Source organism: Hylobates moloch, unplaced genomic scaffold, assembly GCF_009828535.3.
Source record: "Hylobates moloch isolate HMO894 unplaced genomic scaffold, HMol_V3 SCAFFOLD_3, whole genome shotgun sequence".
Taxonomy (NCBI): domain Eukaryota; kingdom Metazoa; phylum Chordata; class Mammalia; order Primates; family Hylobatidae; genus Hylobates; species Hylobates moloch.
Window position 1 is genome coordinate 82,528,324 of NW_026652278.1, and position 18,097 is coordinate 82,546,420.

Below are 18,097 nucleotides of genomic sequence, written 5' to 3' on the forward strand. Positions count from 1 at the left end.
CTGACCAAGTCCCTTCTGTTGCTTCAGGCCTGGGAACACTCTGTGGGGATCATCTGCTTTCCCAGTCTCCAGAGGTTGGCTGAAGATGTGTCTGACCAGCTTGCCCAGCAACTCCAGAAGGCCCTTGTGGGGAAGCCTGCGGGTAAGAGCACAGAGCTGCCGGCAGACCCTCTACAGAGAGCAGTACAGCCCTGCACGCCCTCCCAGGCCTCTCTGGCCCCTCTCTGCTTTCGCAGAGAGGTGTTGCCTGCCAAAGAGAAGTGGGCCCCACTTTGCCACTGAGTGCCTTGGGGACCAAGGGAAATGCAGGAGGAAGGAAGAGGGGTCAGGGAGACCTGCTGCTCCTGGGACACAGACATAGACAAACAAACACACACGCTGCACGTAATACATTATACACGGACACACACACACTACACACAGATGCTATACACACACAGACACTACACACAGACGTTATACACAGATACACACAGACACACAGAGATACAGAGACATACACATACACTACACACACAGACACACACACTACACACAGACACATACAGAGACTACTCACAGAAACTACACACAGACGCACACTCTACACATGCAGACACACCCAGAACACATTACACACAGAGATACACATAGGCACACACACACAGACACACTACAACACAGACACACACACACAACACACAGGGGACCACGGTCTCTGGGAGGAAGTGCTAGGCTTGAAGATGCACTTGTGTGTTCAGTGGAGCTCTTGGTCCTGAAAAGATACAGAGGCCAAAGTGTGCATCTCTTGTGGGGCCTCCTGACTTGCATTCTTCCCCTCATGCGAGCTGGTCCCTGGAGGCAGGGCAGAATTTCACAATGGCTGAGGGCCGAGGGTCAGGAGGAAATTCTAAGGGGAAGAAATCGCTCAGCATGGTGTAGATTTCAGGAATTCTTGCAACATAAGGGACTGTGTGATCCAGGAAGTAGGGGAAGATTCTGGATTGTGGGGAGTCTGATAGCTGATTAGCTTGTTCTTACTCATTGGCAATCAGGAACCACTGATGGTTGCTAAACAGGGACAGTGGCACGAAAAAGGCTGTCTTCCAAGAAGATTAGTCTGGCAGGGTGTTGAACGTTTGGTAGAGACGCAGGTGGCCTTGGGGATGTGTAGGTAAGATGCCAAAGTCCTCTACAGATGCTCAGGCACATCTCCTTGGAAGAGGGGGCCCTGGATGGAGGGGAAGCTGGGTGGGCAGGTCGCTGTATGCCCTGCTGGTGACACTTTCTTCCAGAGCAAGCTCGGTTGGCGGCTGGACAGTTGCTGTGGTGGAAGGGGGACGTGGATCAGGATGGCTACTTGCTCCTGAAGTCAGTGTACGTGCTCACGGGGACAGACTCGGTGAGTTTCAAGCCATCAGCCTCTGCCCTGGGCACTGCTCATCCAGGTGCAGAGGGAGGTCCAGCACAGAGTGGTGGCATGTCCCAAGAGGGTCATTCATTTCATAAAACAGATTTATTATTTCTCCTCCCTCCTCCCCTTCTGGTGTCGAACATGGACTTCAGAGTCTGAAATTCCCACCTTCCCAGTTGACAAGCTGTGTGTAACTGTGGCCAGATTGCTTTAACTTTCTGCCCCTTGGTTGCATTTCTAATTTTAGGATTGGGGATAATAATGCCTCTTTTCTGGGGATAGTGTGGGATTGATAATGGCTGATGTTTATTGACTACTTCCTACCTGTGGGGAAGGGCTGGGTGTGTCCCAGACATGGTCAGTTAATCCTCCCAAGGACCCTGTGAGTCAGATCACGGTGATGCCAGTGAGTGATGAGAATGCAGGCTTACCTATGCTGTGCACCTGCAGTCTGTCTGATTCCAGAACCCATGCTCTGAGCCACTGTTTTTTATTTCTTCCTGTTAGAGTCAGCCTGAATGACATTCCCTGTAGGTACCTGTCTTGCCCTCACCCAGAGATGAGGGCTCTCCTCTTTCTTCCCTTCCCACCCATACCCACTGCATGCCAGGAACACAGCAAGGAACCAGGGTGGCTGCTGCCCTCAGTGCAACTTCTCCAAATTCTTCCAGCTTCTACCTGCTACCCAGTTCCAAAGCTGCTTCACTAGATGAACCCAGACATGAGATGGGCATTTGCAGCCGTGCTTGGAAGGGTGAAAGGAGCACATCACACAGCCCTTTTCGAGGGCCAGGGGGTGGTACCTGACCTGGGAAGTTAACTGAAGGGAGGACCTCCTGACTCTTCTTCAGGTGAACTGCCTGCATCACTGTCAGGCACAGCGGCCTGAAGCACAGCACGAGAGCTCATCACATGTGCCCCTGGGGAAGGACTTTCTGCAGTCTAAGTGGTGACACATTAACCTAAGGGCTTGTTTTTCACTGCCTGTGCATGGTGCATCAGGGGTGAGGTGGCAGAAGGACAGGGAGAGCTGCCCTGAGGAGGTCAAGGTTAACAAGGTGTCAAATACATGGAAGAGAGTACCTTGCACCGTAAACCTTTCTGGCCAAGGCTAGGACCAGCAGCCTGCATCTAGTCCTGATCCTGGCCCAGACTGTACATTCGTCTTTCTCTTTCTCTGACATCCCCATCGTGTCTGTCAGGTTAACCAGTGGAGTGGGAAGTTGCATGGACAGCATTCCATAGGTTGACCCCACAGGTGCTCACATGTGTGCATGCACACACACATGCACACATGCGTCATACACACACATGCACGCGCACGCACATGCACACTCAGAGGGTGCAGGTGCAGTAATCCTGGTGGAGCTGCAGGCAAAGTCCCAGGAAGAAAGACCCCAGGAAGCTCCTGGCAGGCTGGTCTCCATCTCTGCAGATTTCCTGTCCTCTTGGCCTCTGTCTGGCAGCCCTGAGCTGTTTAATTGAGTTGCTGGCTGTCTGATTGTCAGTCATCACCTATTGTACTGTTTGGACCTTGATGAGATCGTCTGGGATCTAGGTGAGAGAGTGGGAAGGGGCCTGATGAGGTCCTCACCATTGTTCACACACATATTATCAGCCTCACCTCTGGACTGCTTTCCCTTCCTAATCATGAGGCCCTGGACCACAGTCACACAGTATGATTTGTTAGGAAGCCCTTATATTCTAATTTCTACAGTCCCTCCCCTTTTCCCTCCTTTCCACCCTCTCTCCCTCCGTCCCTTCCATCTATGAATCTTATAAAGGAGCTATGGAGCACATAGTAAACACTTTATATAAACTTAATCTTCACAGCCACCCTAGGTGCATCCTCTGTTTGTCAGCATTTCACACTTGAGGACTGGAGCCCAGAGGGACTGTCCCACGGCCTCACTGAAATGGCTGCAGGGGTCTGATCCTGGGTGTGGGCTGACCTGCTTCTGCTGCCTTGCTGCCCGGGGTCACGTGTGCTCTTCTCTTGCAGGAGACGCTGGGCAGGGTTGCTGAGTCTGGGCTTCCAGCCCTGCTCCTACAGTGCCTTTACCTCTTCTTTGTCTTTCCTCTGGACAAAGATGAGCTTTTTGAAAGTGATCTTCAAGTTCAAAAGATGTTTGTGCAGGTGAGTTCGAGGAGGGCCTCCAACTCCCTGGGTCAAAACCTCACTTCAGGGACAAACTCTCCAATGCTTCCCGGAGATGCTTTTATCTTTCTCAGCCCTGGTTCCTGAACTCCTCTGTTGTCCCAGAGGGCCTAGCCTCCCCCTCCCCTCCTCACCACTGCACAGTCTGCCCCACTAGCAAAACAGTAGCCAAAATTTTGTAAGTATAAGCTTTGTACCTACCCCTATGCCACGGCCTCAGAGGGGTTGCCTCCAGGAGTGCTCTCTGCCATCCCAGGATGTGAGTAGTGTTGTCATCCTGGGTCCATACAAATTGAGGCATGGTGAGTGAGCATGGGGTCTGGGGTCATAGAAGTCTTGGGTGGGGCTGGGATTGGCACCCTTGAGTAAACTTGAGTTTACATGTTCTCGGTGCCTCTTCCCTCCTCTCAGAAGACATCTCAGGCCTCTAAGCATCGAATGCAATTTCCTTCTGTCATTCCCCATCTTTCCTCTTCTCTTTGACTGACTAACTTCTCACCTCCTTCCCCTGCCCACTTCTGGGCAGTTTCTGCTGTCTCAGCTTCTGAGACGCTGAGCTCTCCAGATAACCATTCCTGCTCCCTGAGCTTTCAGGGGAGGGTACGGAGGATCATGTGGCCTGAGAGGATATGGAGGACTGCGGGGCCCATCGCTGTGTGTCCAGTGTCTGCAGTGTCTCACACAGAGCAGGTGCTTATGACTGTTCAGTGAATTCCCAAATGCAGCTGTCCGTGGTACACACATGTCCACACTGGCATCCACGTTAGGCGAATTCCCAAGCCCATTCCTCATTTCCAGAGGGTAGTGCAAGAGTTCTGGCAAGTTCTATTAACAGTGGGTTACCCTCTGAGTTGCACTGGTGGAAATGTAGGTGTCGTCTGCTTGTATGTAAATCATATTCTAATTGGGGGCCAGGACGCTGCACCAAGCACTTTCACAAATGTTTACTGTGTGGCTTTTAGGTGCCCTGAAGGGAAGCAGTGCAGGGTCTGTCTTCGAGGTCTTCTGGGTATGTGGACAGAATGTGTGCCACAGGGAATAGACCATTCCTGCATTGCTCAAGGGTTTCTGTTACTTCATTTCACAAAAATATACGGAGCCCCTACTGTGCGCAGCTCTATGGCAGACAGACGGTTGCTGCAGCAAGCATAGGGCTTCACTTTGAGAGGTGACAGAAGGGTGAAGAAGCCAAACAAAGGGAAAACAATCCAGGAATAAGTGTGTAGTTAGCAATTAAAAAAATAGAGATGGGGCTTTGCTCTGTTGCCCAGGCTGGAGTGCAGTAGTTAGCAATTTTTTAAGTGCTATGTAGGTAAACCCAAAGGTGTGCTGGGCAATGATGGCAAGAGGCCCTGATTTGTATGAGAGAATCCGTGGAGTCTATTCTGAGGGCATGGCATTTAACCAGAGAGCTGAGGGTTGTTAGAGTCCAAGGAGGTAGCCTGTCCTGGTAGGGTGGAGGAAATGGAGAGGAGCAGAGAAATGGAAATGCAAGCCCAGGGACAGGTGAGACCTTGGTCATGGCCACACCTACCTGCAAGGGAGGCAGGGAAATGGGACCTGCAGCTGTGGTCCATGATGCCCAGCTTCTCTCTGTATCAGACTAGAAAGGGCGAATGCCTTCATTCCCATGGAAGGAGCTTGTGATATTTGCCACACGGGCAGTGGGTCGTGTTGGACCACCAAGAGCCCAGGGGGGAGCTGCAGTGAATAAAGTGAGTGAGAAGGCAGTGCTAGTCCATGCAGGGTGCTATGGGCCATGCTACCATGCTGGGATTTTATCCCAAGTGGAGAGAGAGGTTTTGCAAGTCCCTCTGTTAGCCATCAGGAAAGGGGATTGGTGGGAACAAGGAACCCAGTTAGGAGGTTATATGCTGACTCTCGTGGTCTCATGGAGAAGTAGAGTCTGAGTGTCAACAAGGAATTCTGAAACACTTCCCTTTTTAAATAGCACAGAGTTCTGTTAATTCTATACCTTAATTTTGGGTGACATTTTCTGGTATTCCCATTAAAAAGACACAAAGTCAATTACTTCTTTATTATTCTGATTTGGAAGGGATAACAATTACTTGTATAGGGTTGATGCGGTCAGATTTGAGCCCCAGGCCCTGCCACCCTTTCTTAGGGGCTCTGTTGACCCTGCTGGTCTGGAGCAGAGGGTGACCCCATTCAATCCTGTCCTTCCCACTGAGACATGCTCATCAGTGCTCCAGAGAAGTAGGGAACAAATCCGTCCGAGGAAGGAGACTTCCTAACCAGGTCTCCTTGGCTGTTTATCTTCTTATTTTTCAGCTGTTGCTCAATATTTGCAGTGATTCTCAGGGCCTGGAGGGACTCCTCTCAGGAAGTGAGCTGCAGTCTCTGCTGATTGCCACGACCTGCCTTCGGGAGCACAGCTGCTGCTTCTGGAAGGAACCCACCTTCTGCGTGCTAAGGGCAATCTCCAAGGCCCAGAACCTCAGCATCATCCAGTACCTGCAGGGTATGGCCTGGGAGATTAGATGTGAGCTGTGGGCCATGCAAGGTTTCCCTTTAACTCACAGCAAAGGCTGAGGGCTCACTTTCTACAATGAGACCTGGGATGCTCTTGCAGCCTCTTACAGAATTTTGGGACCAAAGAAGAGATGAATGAGCAGCCATGTCCGGTAGATAATTCTACATGGCTTGGCTCCCTTCATGAAAGTGCTTTTCTTGTTCATTTTGCTGCTCCATTGGAGGAAGGAGGGAAAGAGGATCTCACTGTGCACATAATACCAATCAGACACTGTGCTGGGCCCCTTTGTACATTATCTCGCTTGTTTCTTTGAGACAGCTATTAATGCCATTTTGGAATGGGGAAGATAGACATTAAGAGTAGTAGAATTTTTCAAGACTATTCACCTAGTGAGGAAGAGAATGCACTTTCAAACTTAAAGATGCCTGATTCCAGCACCCTCATTTATACCCTGGGAACTATGTATAGAGGTTAAGGCCAAAGACTCTGGAGCCAGACAGCCAGGACTGGACTCCAGCTCTGTCCTCATAGCTGAGTGATCTCAGGCACTTAACCATTGGGGTGCCTCAGTTCTCTTATCCGTAGAATAGGGATAATAATACTGCTGATCTTATTGGATTGTTGTGATTCTTTGCGGCTCTTCTGAGTCCTCACAGCTGAGAGGCTGAGCTTGCATTATCTCGAGTTCCCATAGGTACTTTTTCTGATCCACTGGATTAGCTTCCCCAGCACTCAGAAGAGGCTTCTCTTGATGAGAGATTTCTAAAAACCGTGACCCATCCAAATGCAAATCTGAGGACCTCTCTCTTCAGACTCAAATCTTCCCCTGGCTCCGCACACCACTCTGGTGGGGTAGCCAGTAAGCCCCATGGCCTGCCCCCTAGGAATGGGCCACACCCTCCTTCCTCTTCGTGGGCCACACTTCAGTATTCCAATCCCCTGGCTTCTTCAGTATCCAAAGCACCCCATCTTTTCACCCTCTGCCTCCTCACGTTTTCACACATCCTCCCCTGCACTTTTCATCAAGGTAATTTCTGCTCAGCTCCAGCATTGCCTCCTTAAGGTCTGAGATGAGCTCAGGTCTTGCGTTTTACATCTCACTGCCTAATGGACCTGGACTCTCCCTCTTGCTGAGAATTAGGGACAGAGGGCTGAGGGGCTGCCTTCCTCTCCCATGTCACCTGCTGGGCTTGCAGAGTGCAGCTGTCAGGATGGCACTTTCTCTAGGGCAGTCTTCTTGATCCAAGAGCCAGCAGAACATGTTTTGGATTAATTCCCATTCATGTCTTGACATGTTGTTTGGAGTAGGGGAGGTAGGTGGACCATGGCAGGAAAGCTCTTGCTTCCAAGCTCAGCAGGTCTCTCCTGTGCTTCCCTCCTGTAGCCACAGACTGTGTCAGGCTCTCCCTCCAGAACCTCTCCAGGCTCGCGGACACTCTCCCTGCCCCTGAGGTGAGCGAGGCTGTAAGCCTGATCTTGGGATTCGTGAAGGACTCCTACCCCGTCTCCTCGGCTCTGTTCCTGGAGTTTGAGAATTCAGAGGGCTATCCTCTGCTGCTCAAAGTGTTACTTCGGTAAGTGGCTGTGTTTGGTATGGGGAGAGCACAGGACCACCAAAGCCTTAGTCCTCAGAATCACTGGGGTGCTTTGGAGAAAAATAGATATAGCTCCATAGAGCATGGCCAGAGAGACCTCTTATTTGCAAAAATGATTCATTGTGCAGACAGGCATGGGGACCACTTCCTTAGAGAATCAGTAGTTTTACAAAGTGTACTTATAGGCACCTGTCACCTGCATGCCTGTGGCCTGATTTTCCCCAGTCAGAACCCAAACAGAAGCCCTGTCTGTTGGAGGGCTTCTGGCACTGCTGTAAGCTGCCCTGCCTGTGTGCTTGGAGGGCTGGAAAGGTCTGGAAATGAACCACCTTCAGGAGCAGCTGCCCACCAATGACTGAAGGAGCCAATGGGTGCACACCCAGCACAGCTGCCCTTGGGTGGGCTTGCTCTGCATGGCCTCCAGAGCTCCCTAGAAGGATTAGCTCCAGTGGCCCCATGAGGCGCTTGCTTGCTAATGCTCTTGGACTGGTTTCCTTCCCTTCCCTGTCTCACGTGGCCTCTCCCCTACTGCTGTTTTCTGGGATCAACTCCCAAGTGAACTACCTCGTTCTCAAATCCTTGAAACATGGGAAACCCAAGCTCAGACACCGTTCAGCAGGGCCTGGGCTGTCTTCTCCTTGCCTTCCACTCTACCTTCCTGTATCATCTTCGAGTGGGGCCCAGGGATTAGAGAGAGCAAGGGATGGAAATCAAAGAAATGCCTTGATGGCCCAAACTCCTCTGCTGATCTTGGGGAAGCTGCTTCGGGGCAAGGCCACGTACATTCCCTTGGGCTTTGCTGGGCGAGAATGAGACACCCTTCAACTCTGAGGGGTATATCTACTACCGCACTTCACACACTTCACTACAGAGCCAGGCTTTGAGCCTACATGTGGTGACTTGGACAAGGGGGCCAAAGTCCCTTGGTCCACCAAGTGTCCAGAAGGATGTGATTAAATGGCAATACTCTAGCGCCTTCCTCCAAAGGGATGCTAAGCGTAAATGCCCCTCTGGGCACATCACGTTTTGCGTTGGTCTGGGCTGTGACCAGCTGACTATGATCCCCATGGAGGTCTGTGTCATAGCATTTTCTGAACAAATTTTTGGTTCACTGGGTGTTGAGTTTTCTGCAGATTTCTTGTGGAAGGAAAGAGAGGGGTCAAGAACCTGTTCCAGGGAGTGCCAAGAAGGTCCCATGTGGGCCCACTGGCTCTCCTTTCTGCCCTAACTGAAGTCACGCTGCAAGCACTTTTCCTCTGGAAATGGCAGGACTGGAATAAGACTTGAGATGCCCTTCTCCACAAGAGGAGCAGGATAGCCTACCTGCCCATAATTAAAATACAAAAGCCACACTCAACCTTTAAATAAGCACAAGGAAGTCCGACTATTTCCCACATCGTTTTGTTGCAATGTTGAACTATTATATTACATCTCTCCTTTGGGAGGTGCCCTGATCTGCTGATGCCCTAAGCACATGTCTTTTGGGGGTTCAGTCATGGAAAGTGACCTTCCTGTGAGCAGATGGCATAGCTTTTCACAGGTTCCAAATGCATTTCTTCGGATCTAAGACTGACATCTGCAGAGTGGAGTTTATCCAGGGCGCTCCCTTGCCTCTAAATTGCCTCAGGTGCAGACCTGTGGGGTCTTCCCCAGCTTGCAGATCCCCATTGCCTCTGTCTCCTTGAGAGCACCATGCACGCATGTGGTGGCTCCATCTAGGAAGTACAGGGAGCTGGCCTCATCTGTCCCCCCAGGTATGATGGGCTGACCCAGAGCGAAGTGGACCCGCAGCTGGAGGAGCTCCTTGGGCTGGTGGTGTGGCTGACGACCTGTGGGAGTTCAGAGCTGAAGGTGTTTGACAGCGTCACTTACCCTCAGCTTGAAGGCTTCAAGTTCCATCATGAGGCATCTGGTGGGTCTTTCTTGTGTCTGGGTGACTGGAAGAGTTAGTGCTGAGCCCTGAGAAGACTACAGAGGGTCTTCTCCTGATTCTTTGTATACTTTTCAATGGTGCAGTAGGCTCTGATTCTGTCACAACCTTTGGGGAGTTTATGAATGTCTCCCGTGAGACTTAGTGGAAACATTGCTTAATAAAGGCAAAGACTCTCTCAAATAACGGAGGCAGCCTCTAGTTCTCTCCCTCACCCCAGGTGTGATTTACTCTGCAACATTTGCTTATATAATGGGGACTGATGGCCCTAAAACAGCCATCCAGGCTCAGAGTCAGTGACTTCTCAGTACTTTGAGACATTGATTGACTGATGAACTCAATCAGCAGGCACGGATACTTTCTGTGTGGCAGGCACTCTGCCCCATGCTGGGTGCCAGTGTGAACAGGCCAGTTGTCTGCTCCCTAAAATTCCTCTGTGGAGACTGTCACATATCTCTGAACCCTAGTCTGCTGGAGAATCAGCTAAGAAATGCATCAGGCACAGCCATGACCCAGCTCAGTCAGGAAACCTCGAACAGAGGGCCTGCTGGAGGGAGTTTTTAAGGCTAAGTGTGGGTTGTCTAGGTTGAGATGAAGGGAGAAAGTTTAAAGGCAGAAATGACAGTCTGGGGAATAAATGGTGGCCTGGATGGCTGGGTGAGTCTGGGAAGTGAGAGCTCCTGCAAAATAGAGTCAGGGAGGCTGCAGTGCTGCAGGGTTCAGGTTAAGAAGGGCCATTGGACGGGATGCAGCAACACATAGGAGCACAGACATGGTTTAGGGGAGTGCCTGAATCAGACAGGAGTTTCACAAACATCTCTGGTATCCGAGGCAGAGAAGACTGGAGGCAGGGAGCTTTCTGACAAAGTGTCTCCTCGGGGGGAGAGAATGAGGCTTAACCTTCAAGCTGGAGAAAAAGGTGGGGGTGGGTCAGGAAAGTGTAATTATTTATCAGCTTGTCTAGAAACAAAACTGACTTTGCTAGTAATTTCCACAATAATTTGATTTTAATCCATTGAAACCAATCCTCCTAGCCCAATGCTGTCCAATGGAAATACAATGCAAGTCACGTTATATCATTTTAAATATAATTTTTAACTTTAAATAAGAAGAAACAAGTTAAATTATTTTCGATAATATATTTTATTTAACTCAATATATCCCAAATATTACCATCTCAATGTATGGGCAATACAAATAATTATCAACAAGATATTGTGCATCATTTCCTTTGTATTATCTTTTTGAAATCTAATGTGTACTTGACCTTCATGGCACATGTCAGTTCAGAGTGGCCACAGTTTGAGTGCATCTTGGACCATGCCGCACCAGCCTTCTTCACACTCCGGGTGGCTGGCTTTTCTGGACTTCTGATGGACATGTGCCCATAGGAGTTAGAACACAGGAACTTCAAATGGCATGTCCTCTTTGTAATGAAAACATCCATTTGTAGACACAGGCAGGAGAAATGACTTGCAAGATCATTCTTGTTTTCCTCCTCAGGGGTGACTGTTAAGAATCTTCAGGCCTTCCAGGTCCTACAGAATGTTTTCCACAAAGCCAGTGACTCTGTCCTCTGCATACAAGTCTTGTCAGCCATCAGGACCATGTGGGCCTGGAATGCTCGAAACTTCTTCCTGCTGGAGTGGACCCTGCAGCCCATCTCGCAGTTTGTAGAGATCATGCCCCTGAAGCCAGCCCCAGTGCAGGCACACTTCTTCCAGCTTCTAGAGGCCCTGGTGTTCGAGCTGCACTACGTGCCTCATGAGATCCTGCGAAAGGTACAGCATCTGATCAAGGAGAGCCCTGGGCCGTCCTGCACCCTCATGGCCCTGCAGAGCATCCTTAGCATCGCTGGTGGGGACCCGCTCTTCACCGACATCTTCCGGGACTCAGGGCTCCTGGGCCTGCTGCTGGCACAGCTTCGGAAGCAAGCCAAGATCATGAGGAAGTCAGGTGCCACTGGGCGCATTGGGAGGGACGGGCAGGGGTCAGTGTCAGCCAGGTCTGGTCTTTGGGCCAATCTGGCTGCCCATCAAATGTAACAGAAAGTGAGCATGCCCATGTCACTGGGAAGGTATGCTTGGCACACATAGTTTCACAAAAGACAGGCAGCCTCCCAGTCTTCCCCATGAAGAAGTGAAAGGGATGGGTGAACTTGGGGCTAACTCAGGCCTTGTGAATTCCCAGGTTTTAGATATCTCTTGCCCTAGACATTGTGTGGGTGTACAGACAGGGAGACTGCAGGGGTCTGATGGCTCCTCAGGAATGGGAGCTCAGAGAGGCCTGGGGTTTGGGGACCCTTCTGGGGTCTGCTGGGATATGGCTTCCTAGCTCACTCTGTTCACTTTGCACTGTTGGCTCAGTGGTCTCCCACTGGGAGAGAGCTCCTTGGAGTCTTGCTGGCCCAGCACGCCCCTCTGAGTCTTGGTGCCCTGCTGGGCTGCATACCTGTGGCTCCTTGGCAACGTCCCCTTGCCCCTACTTGGCCCCTACACCCTGGAGTCTCAACTCCAATAGCCTCTGCTGCTCCCCTGGGGCTTTAGGGTCTCACAAGAGTGCTCGGTGGCTCCGGGGTTGGGCTCTTGCACTGCCTCACCATGCTCCCCACCACATATCCTGCTTGAGTCACTCTATGTGGTGGTCTTTAACTACCATCTCCATTGACTTTACAATAGGAAGCAAGGTGTGGAAACTCCTTCCCCAGCTCCTCTGGCCTTTCACTCAGTCTGTCTACACCTGCTGCTCTGGGAAATCAGCATGGAGGAGGGACACTGGGACACAAGAATCTGGATGCTTACTCTGCCCACCTTCCCTCCTCTCATTCTCCTTCTCCCACTGCACTGGCTGGAAGGGTCAGGGAGCTCTCTAGCCTTTGGCTGCTTCTGTAATTCTGCTTCAGACTTAAGCCAAGGTCACCAGTCTGTCTGTTTCCTGGGCCTCTCTGAGGGAAAGGAGCTAAGGGCTGGAATCCTGGCCATGCTACTGACAAACTGAGTGATCCTGAGAAAGTGACTTAACCCGTATGGGCCGTGTCTTCCTCGGTAAAACAGGGTAATATGTCGACATCATTGGAATGTTGTGAGATTTTAATGACGGAATCTCTGAAGAGGACCCACTGCTGTGCCTGGTACATAACAGGGGCTCAAGAAACATCAGTCACCTTGTCCCTATAGTTCCAGTGGTACTGCCATAGACTGAGACAGACACCCAGGAAGGAGCTCAGGCATCTTATGGAGGCCAGGACAGACCCAGCTCCTCCCTGGGAGTGTTTGCAAATAGGATCAGGACTGCAGAGGAGGAGCCCAAGGGATGATTTGTGTGTCTGGGCCTCTGGGCCAACCCCTGGACAGTATTTTATGAGCTACTTTCTACTGCTTAGTAACTTCTGTCCTTAAATCCCACCATGAATGAAGTTAATGTATTGCTTCATCTGCTTTCCTTGGTGTTTAAATGAGAAGTCTTTACATCGTCTCTTTGTTTTGGTGGTTCTGTCTTATCTTAGCTGGTATTTCTTTTCAGCAGCCTAACATTGAATTTGCTTTTAAATCCAATTCCAGACCCATGACCATTCCTAGGAGAATTTAAACTTTTTTGTGAGCTCATGCGTCTAGTCTTACTTTGTACTTTCTATTGTTAAATGTGTCTTCTTGCTTCTTAGATACTCTGTCTCCTGGTTCATAAACTCTATATTCCATTCATTCATTCATTCATTCCCCAAATAAGTATTGAGCTTCCAATTTGTGTCAGGCACTTTTCTGGCATGGGGATTCAAGGGGAATAAAGAGATCTGGTTTTGCCCTCATGGGTCTACTGGGATCACCTATTTACTCCAGGTTCTCTTGAGCTTCCCCATGGCTCAGGAATGAGCAGGCAGTCATCCCTCCCAAGGATGAATGGCAAACTGTAAAAGTGGCCAAAGGAAAATTAAGAAGGCAGGGTTCTGTGTATCATCTGGGGCAATGCTTCTCAAAGAGCAGTCCCTGGACCAGCCCCATCAGCATTGCTTGGGAACTTCTCAGAAATGCAAATTATAGAACCCCATCCAAGAACTACTACATCAGAAATTCTGGGGATGGGACCCAGCATGGGGCTGTGGGTTTTAACAAAATAAGCCCTTCAGGGAATGCTGATGTGCTCAAGATGGAGAACCCGTGCTGTAGGGGTTAACAGCCTTCTATCTTACTAATTGGGATACACACTCCCTTATGATGAAAGCATTATATTCACATCTCCTTAAGAGGATGGAAAGCTGGAGTCAGAGATTTGGGGTCATACCACTTGTACTTATTTTTTTGTTGTTGTTGCTTCTTCAATATGGCAGGAAACAAAGTGTCCACTCCTGGTGTTCAGGATCCAGAAAGAGAACTCACCTGTGTGATGCTTAGGACTGTAGTCACACTTCTGAAAGGCTCAGTGAGGAATGCAGGTAAGGATGGTGCCAAGTTTGCCTCATCACTGCTTGGTAAAACATGAACTCTTTCCTGGTTATTTATGGCAGTGTTCACAAGTTATACTCAAGGAATAACCAATACACAGCGTTAGCTGTGGCTAATGCTCCTCTCCTGGCCGATGTTCAGTGATCATCAGTAAATTCGTAGATACTGTACCTCTGTTGACACCTTTTACTTCTAAGGTTGCTAAATAAAATTGGTGACAAAAAGACTATGCACAATCTAGCATTTTCTAAATTTACGAGACCACAGAGCCCCCTCTCCTCTTTTCAAGTGAAATTTATTAGTGTCCTGCTGCACTGACTATAGATGCTTTTTTATTTTTATTTTTTAGATCCAAAGAGTAAAATACGGGCAAAGAAATCTAGCCATTTTAAAGAAATGCAATTTGTTGTGCTCTCATCAGACATGATGGACTTAGCAATGTAATCCATTCAAATTTTCTTTTGGCGTCCTAAGATCATGTGGCTTCTGGGTTTTAAAAATAATATGTGCATATATATATTATGACAGAGACACACCAACATCATATCAGTGGGTTTGGTGCTTTAGGCATCTTTATCTGAGGCCTTCACAGAGTAACTATACCTAATGTAAGAAATTATTTCATTATGGCAGAGACAGAGAGTCTAACATTTAGTCTGCAAAAGGTTCCCTAGAGGTGCTGGCTAAATGCATATTCCTAGGCTCACATCCAGACCTTTAATTGTCAGTCAAGGTGGAGCTCAGGAATTTTTTTTTTTTTTTTTTTTTTTTTGAGGCAGAGTCTCGCTCTGTCACCAGGCTGGAGTGCAGTGGCATCATCTTGGCTCACAGTACCCTCCAGCCTCCGGGTTCAAGCAATTTTCCTGCCTCAGCCTCCTGAGTAACTGGGACTACAGGCGCACGCCGCCATGCCCGGCTAATTTTTTTTTTTTTTTTGTATTTTAGTAGAGACGGGGCTTTACCGTGTTGCCCAGGCTGGTCTCAAACTCTGAGCTCAGGCAATCTGCCTGCCTCGGCCTCCCAGTGTGAGCCACCGCGCCTGGCCAGGAATCTACTTTTAAACAGGCTTTCAAGGTGATTTCCATGTCAGAGGTACCTAGCCCGTAATTGGAAAAATTTGAAGGATCCAGTTGCCTCCTAGTTTTTATTCCACGTGGACTACTCCAATATCAATCCTGGGGAAAAAATGTTTGGAATTACTTTTAAACAAAAATATACCACCAGTCAGATTTCTTTAATTTTCTCCCCAAGGACCTATCTAGAAATTAAATATGTTCTTAGCTTAAACTGTGGTTTGCTTTCTATATGAATTCTGGCAGAGAGAAGAGAGAAAATTGTCATTGGCCCTGGGGAGGAAATTATGGGGAAATCAAGGGAGAGGTAGATCTAGTTAAAGCTTTTATTACTTAGGTTTCTATTTTTTTTTCTTTTTTTACCCCAAGAATTCATGACACTCTTACTAACTTTAGTCACCATGTTGTACAATAGATCTCTTAAACTTATCTCTCCTTTCTTGAATGGATCTCCTATGGGAGATGTTAGTCATTTTTTTTTTTTTTTTTTTTTTCAAAAATAAGATTCTCATTGGAGGAGAAAGCAGTTTTTTAAAAAAAATCGTCAGATCCACAGTTTCTTTTTTCTGCTTCTCACTTTAACAGTGGGTATGGATTACCAAAAAATTTACCAGTGAGCAAAAGAGAAACATAAAAAATAGCAAAATGAAGTTTGAAAATTATAAGAAAAAGCTTTTCTTTTGATTGAATCTGAAGTGGCAAGGTTCCCCCTGGCCCTAGCCCCATTCTGTCTGTCTGGTCCTTAGTTGTTCTGAAGGACCACGGCATGGTGCCCTTCATCAAGATCTTCCTGGATGACGAGTGCTACCGGGAGGCCTCGCTCAGCATCTTGGAGCAGCTCTCAGCCATCAACGCCGAGGAGTACATGAGCATCATTGTGGGTGCTCTATGCTCATCCACTCAGGGGGAGCTGCAGCTGAAACTGGATCTCCTGAAGGTGATTTTAAGTCCTCCTTTGAGGATGGCTTTCCTATGGATATGCACCAAGTGATCCACATTCACTCAGGCATTTGTATTCATGTAATTCAGTTAGCCACTATATGTGGTAGGCAGTACCCTGTATTAGGTAGTGTCAGGTGCTATAACAAATAAATCCCATATCCTCAGTAGCCTGGTACATTTGAAATTTCTTTCCAACATACAGTCCAGTCAATGATTGGCAACTGTCATTCAGGAACTACCGTCACCTGGGCATCTAACTTGGGCAGCAGACAAGGGAAGAGAGACCATGGGGAGCTGCACAAGGCATTTTCATTCAGGCCTAGAACTGGCACAGGTTATTTTCTGTCCAATTTTCTTTAGGAAGAACTTTGGGCAGGACTCACCTGGATGCAAGGGATGCTAGGAAATGTTTTTCCTGGCTAGGCAGCTACTTCCCACAACACTGTAGACTATGGAAGTGCAGCTCAAATCAGCAATGGCCAAGTAGCTGCCTTGTTGATTTGATCAGCATTTATTGAGCATCTAACCCATTACCAGGGCTGATGAAGAGTACCTGGGACTTATAGTCAATTGTGATACAACCCTTGCCCTCTGGGAGCTCATAGCCTGGTGCTAATAAGTAAGCAATAGTTACATTGCAGTGTGGTGGATGCATTGGTTAGACACTGAATGCAGGTTGCTACGGGAACACAGAAGTAGGAGAGACCAACGCTGCCTTACCCGGTTGAGGAAGGCCCACTGGGGAGAGAACCTGTGAGCTGCGAAAAAGAAGCAAAAGGCAGTCAGAGGTGTGGAAACAGTGGGCACAAAGGGACAAGTGAGTCAGGGTTATCATGTTTGGGCAACAAAGATATAAGTGTATGTTTTTGTAATATTGTTAACATTCATCAAGTTATCTTAAAATAGTTAAATACATATAACAAATATCATTCTTGCCATCTTTTCTGCCTTACAGCTTTCACAGTTTTGTTGCTGTTCCTTTTTTACATTGCTTTTGTCTTTGTGAGTTTATGACTTTTAAAAAGGATCGCTTGAGTGATCCTCCCACCTCAGGCTCCCAAGTATCTAGAACTATAGGCATGTGCCACCACGCTTGGCTAATTTTTGTATTCTTTGTACACAGGGGCCTTGTTATGTTATCTAGTCTGGTCTTCAACTTCTGACCTCAAGCAGTTCTCCCACCTCAGCCTCCCAAAGTGCTAGGATCATAGGTGTGGGCCACCATGCCCGGCCAACATGCTCATGTTTCATTAACATGATATATTTGATTCTTGGTGAATTTAAAAAAAAGTGAAGTTGCTCTGATTTCCAAAATTAGGTCAATCATCAGCCTACCTTACTTAAGCCTATCTCTATGCAAAACCTTTTTAACATTTAGAGAATGGTGTTTGGTTCATCATACTTACTTTATTTCTCTGCACATTTGATGTCAGACATTGATGTGAGCTGTTCCAGTTATTATGTGGTCTAAGCCAGCAGTGATTGGTGTGGCCAAAGCATTGCGTGGTCCGTCCAAAAGTGGCATCATGACCATAATCATCATGTTTCACAGATGACAAGAACTCAGCCAGTGATTTAATTGCAGGGCCATAGAATCAGTGAAAGTGATTTGTACGAAACAAAAAAAGGAAAGTTAAATACCTTTTGAAAGACACTTGAATCCCATGATTACTTGAGGTAAGGGAGTGAGAGGGATGGGTGAAGCAGAGAGTAGGGTAAGGAAGAGATATATCAAAAATAAAGAAAATACTGGAGCTAGGAATTACCTCAGATTCATGTGGTCCAATCTCTTAATGTTAAAGGCAGAGAGACATCCAGAGAGCTTCATTGACTAAATTAATATTGCACAACTGCTAAGTGGTGAAGTTGAGTTTGAATCTAAGGCGAGCAACTGAAAACTGAGAGATCATTCCACTTCACTGTGCTGTTTGGTACATTTTCCTTCATATGTCCATGTTCAGCTTGACTGGTATGTTCTGATAGGATAGGAACAGGGAAGGCATGTCCTAACCAGTCAGGGTTGTGGTTTTCTATTGGGTGAATAATTATTCCTGACAGTGCCGTATCGAAAGC

At 48.1% G+C, this 18,097-nt stretch overlaps 1 protein-coding gene across 6 annotated transcripts in view; it reads left to right on the forward strand.

Moving 5' to 3' along the window:
• WDFY4 (WDFY family member 4) overlaps window positions 1-18,097 on the forward strand; it is a 294,231-nt gene that overhangs the window by 31,939 nt on the left and 244,195 nt on the right. For all 6 annotated transcript variants that reach the window (XR_009212844.1, XR_009212843.1, XM_032142065.2 and 3 more), the window contains exons 3-11: window positions 28-142; window positions 1,275-1,381; window positions 3,396-3,530; window positions 5,844-6,033; window positions 7,430-7,619; window positions 9,395-9,552; window positions 11,074-11,526; window positions 13,895-13,999; window positions 15,829-16,019. Coding sequence is in view for 4 of the 6 variants with exons in the window: in XM_032142065.2 (XP_031997956.1) it covers window positions 28-142; window positions 1,275-1,381; window positions 3,396-3,530; window positions 5,844-6,033; window positions 7,430-7,619; window positions 9,395-9,552; window positions 11,074-11,526; window positions 13,895-13,999; window positions 15,829-16,019 (1,644 nt within the window). In the remaining 2 variants the exon portion in view is untranslated. The remainder of the gene's footprint in view (window positions 1-27; window positions 143-1,274; window positions 1,382-3,395; window positions 3,531-5,843; window positions 6,034-7,429; window positions 7,620-9,394; window positions 9,553-11,073; window positions 11,527-13,894; window positions 14,000-15,828; window positions 16,020-18,097) is intronic.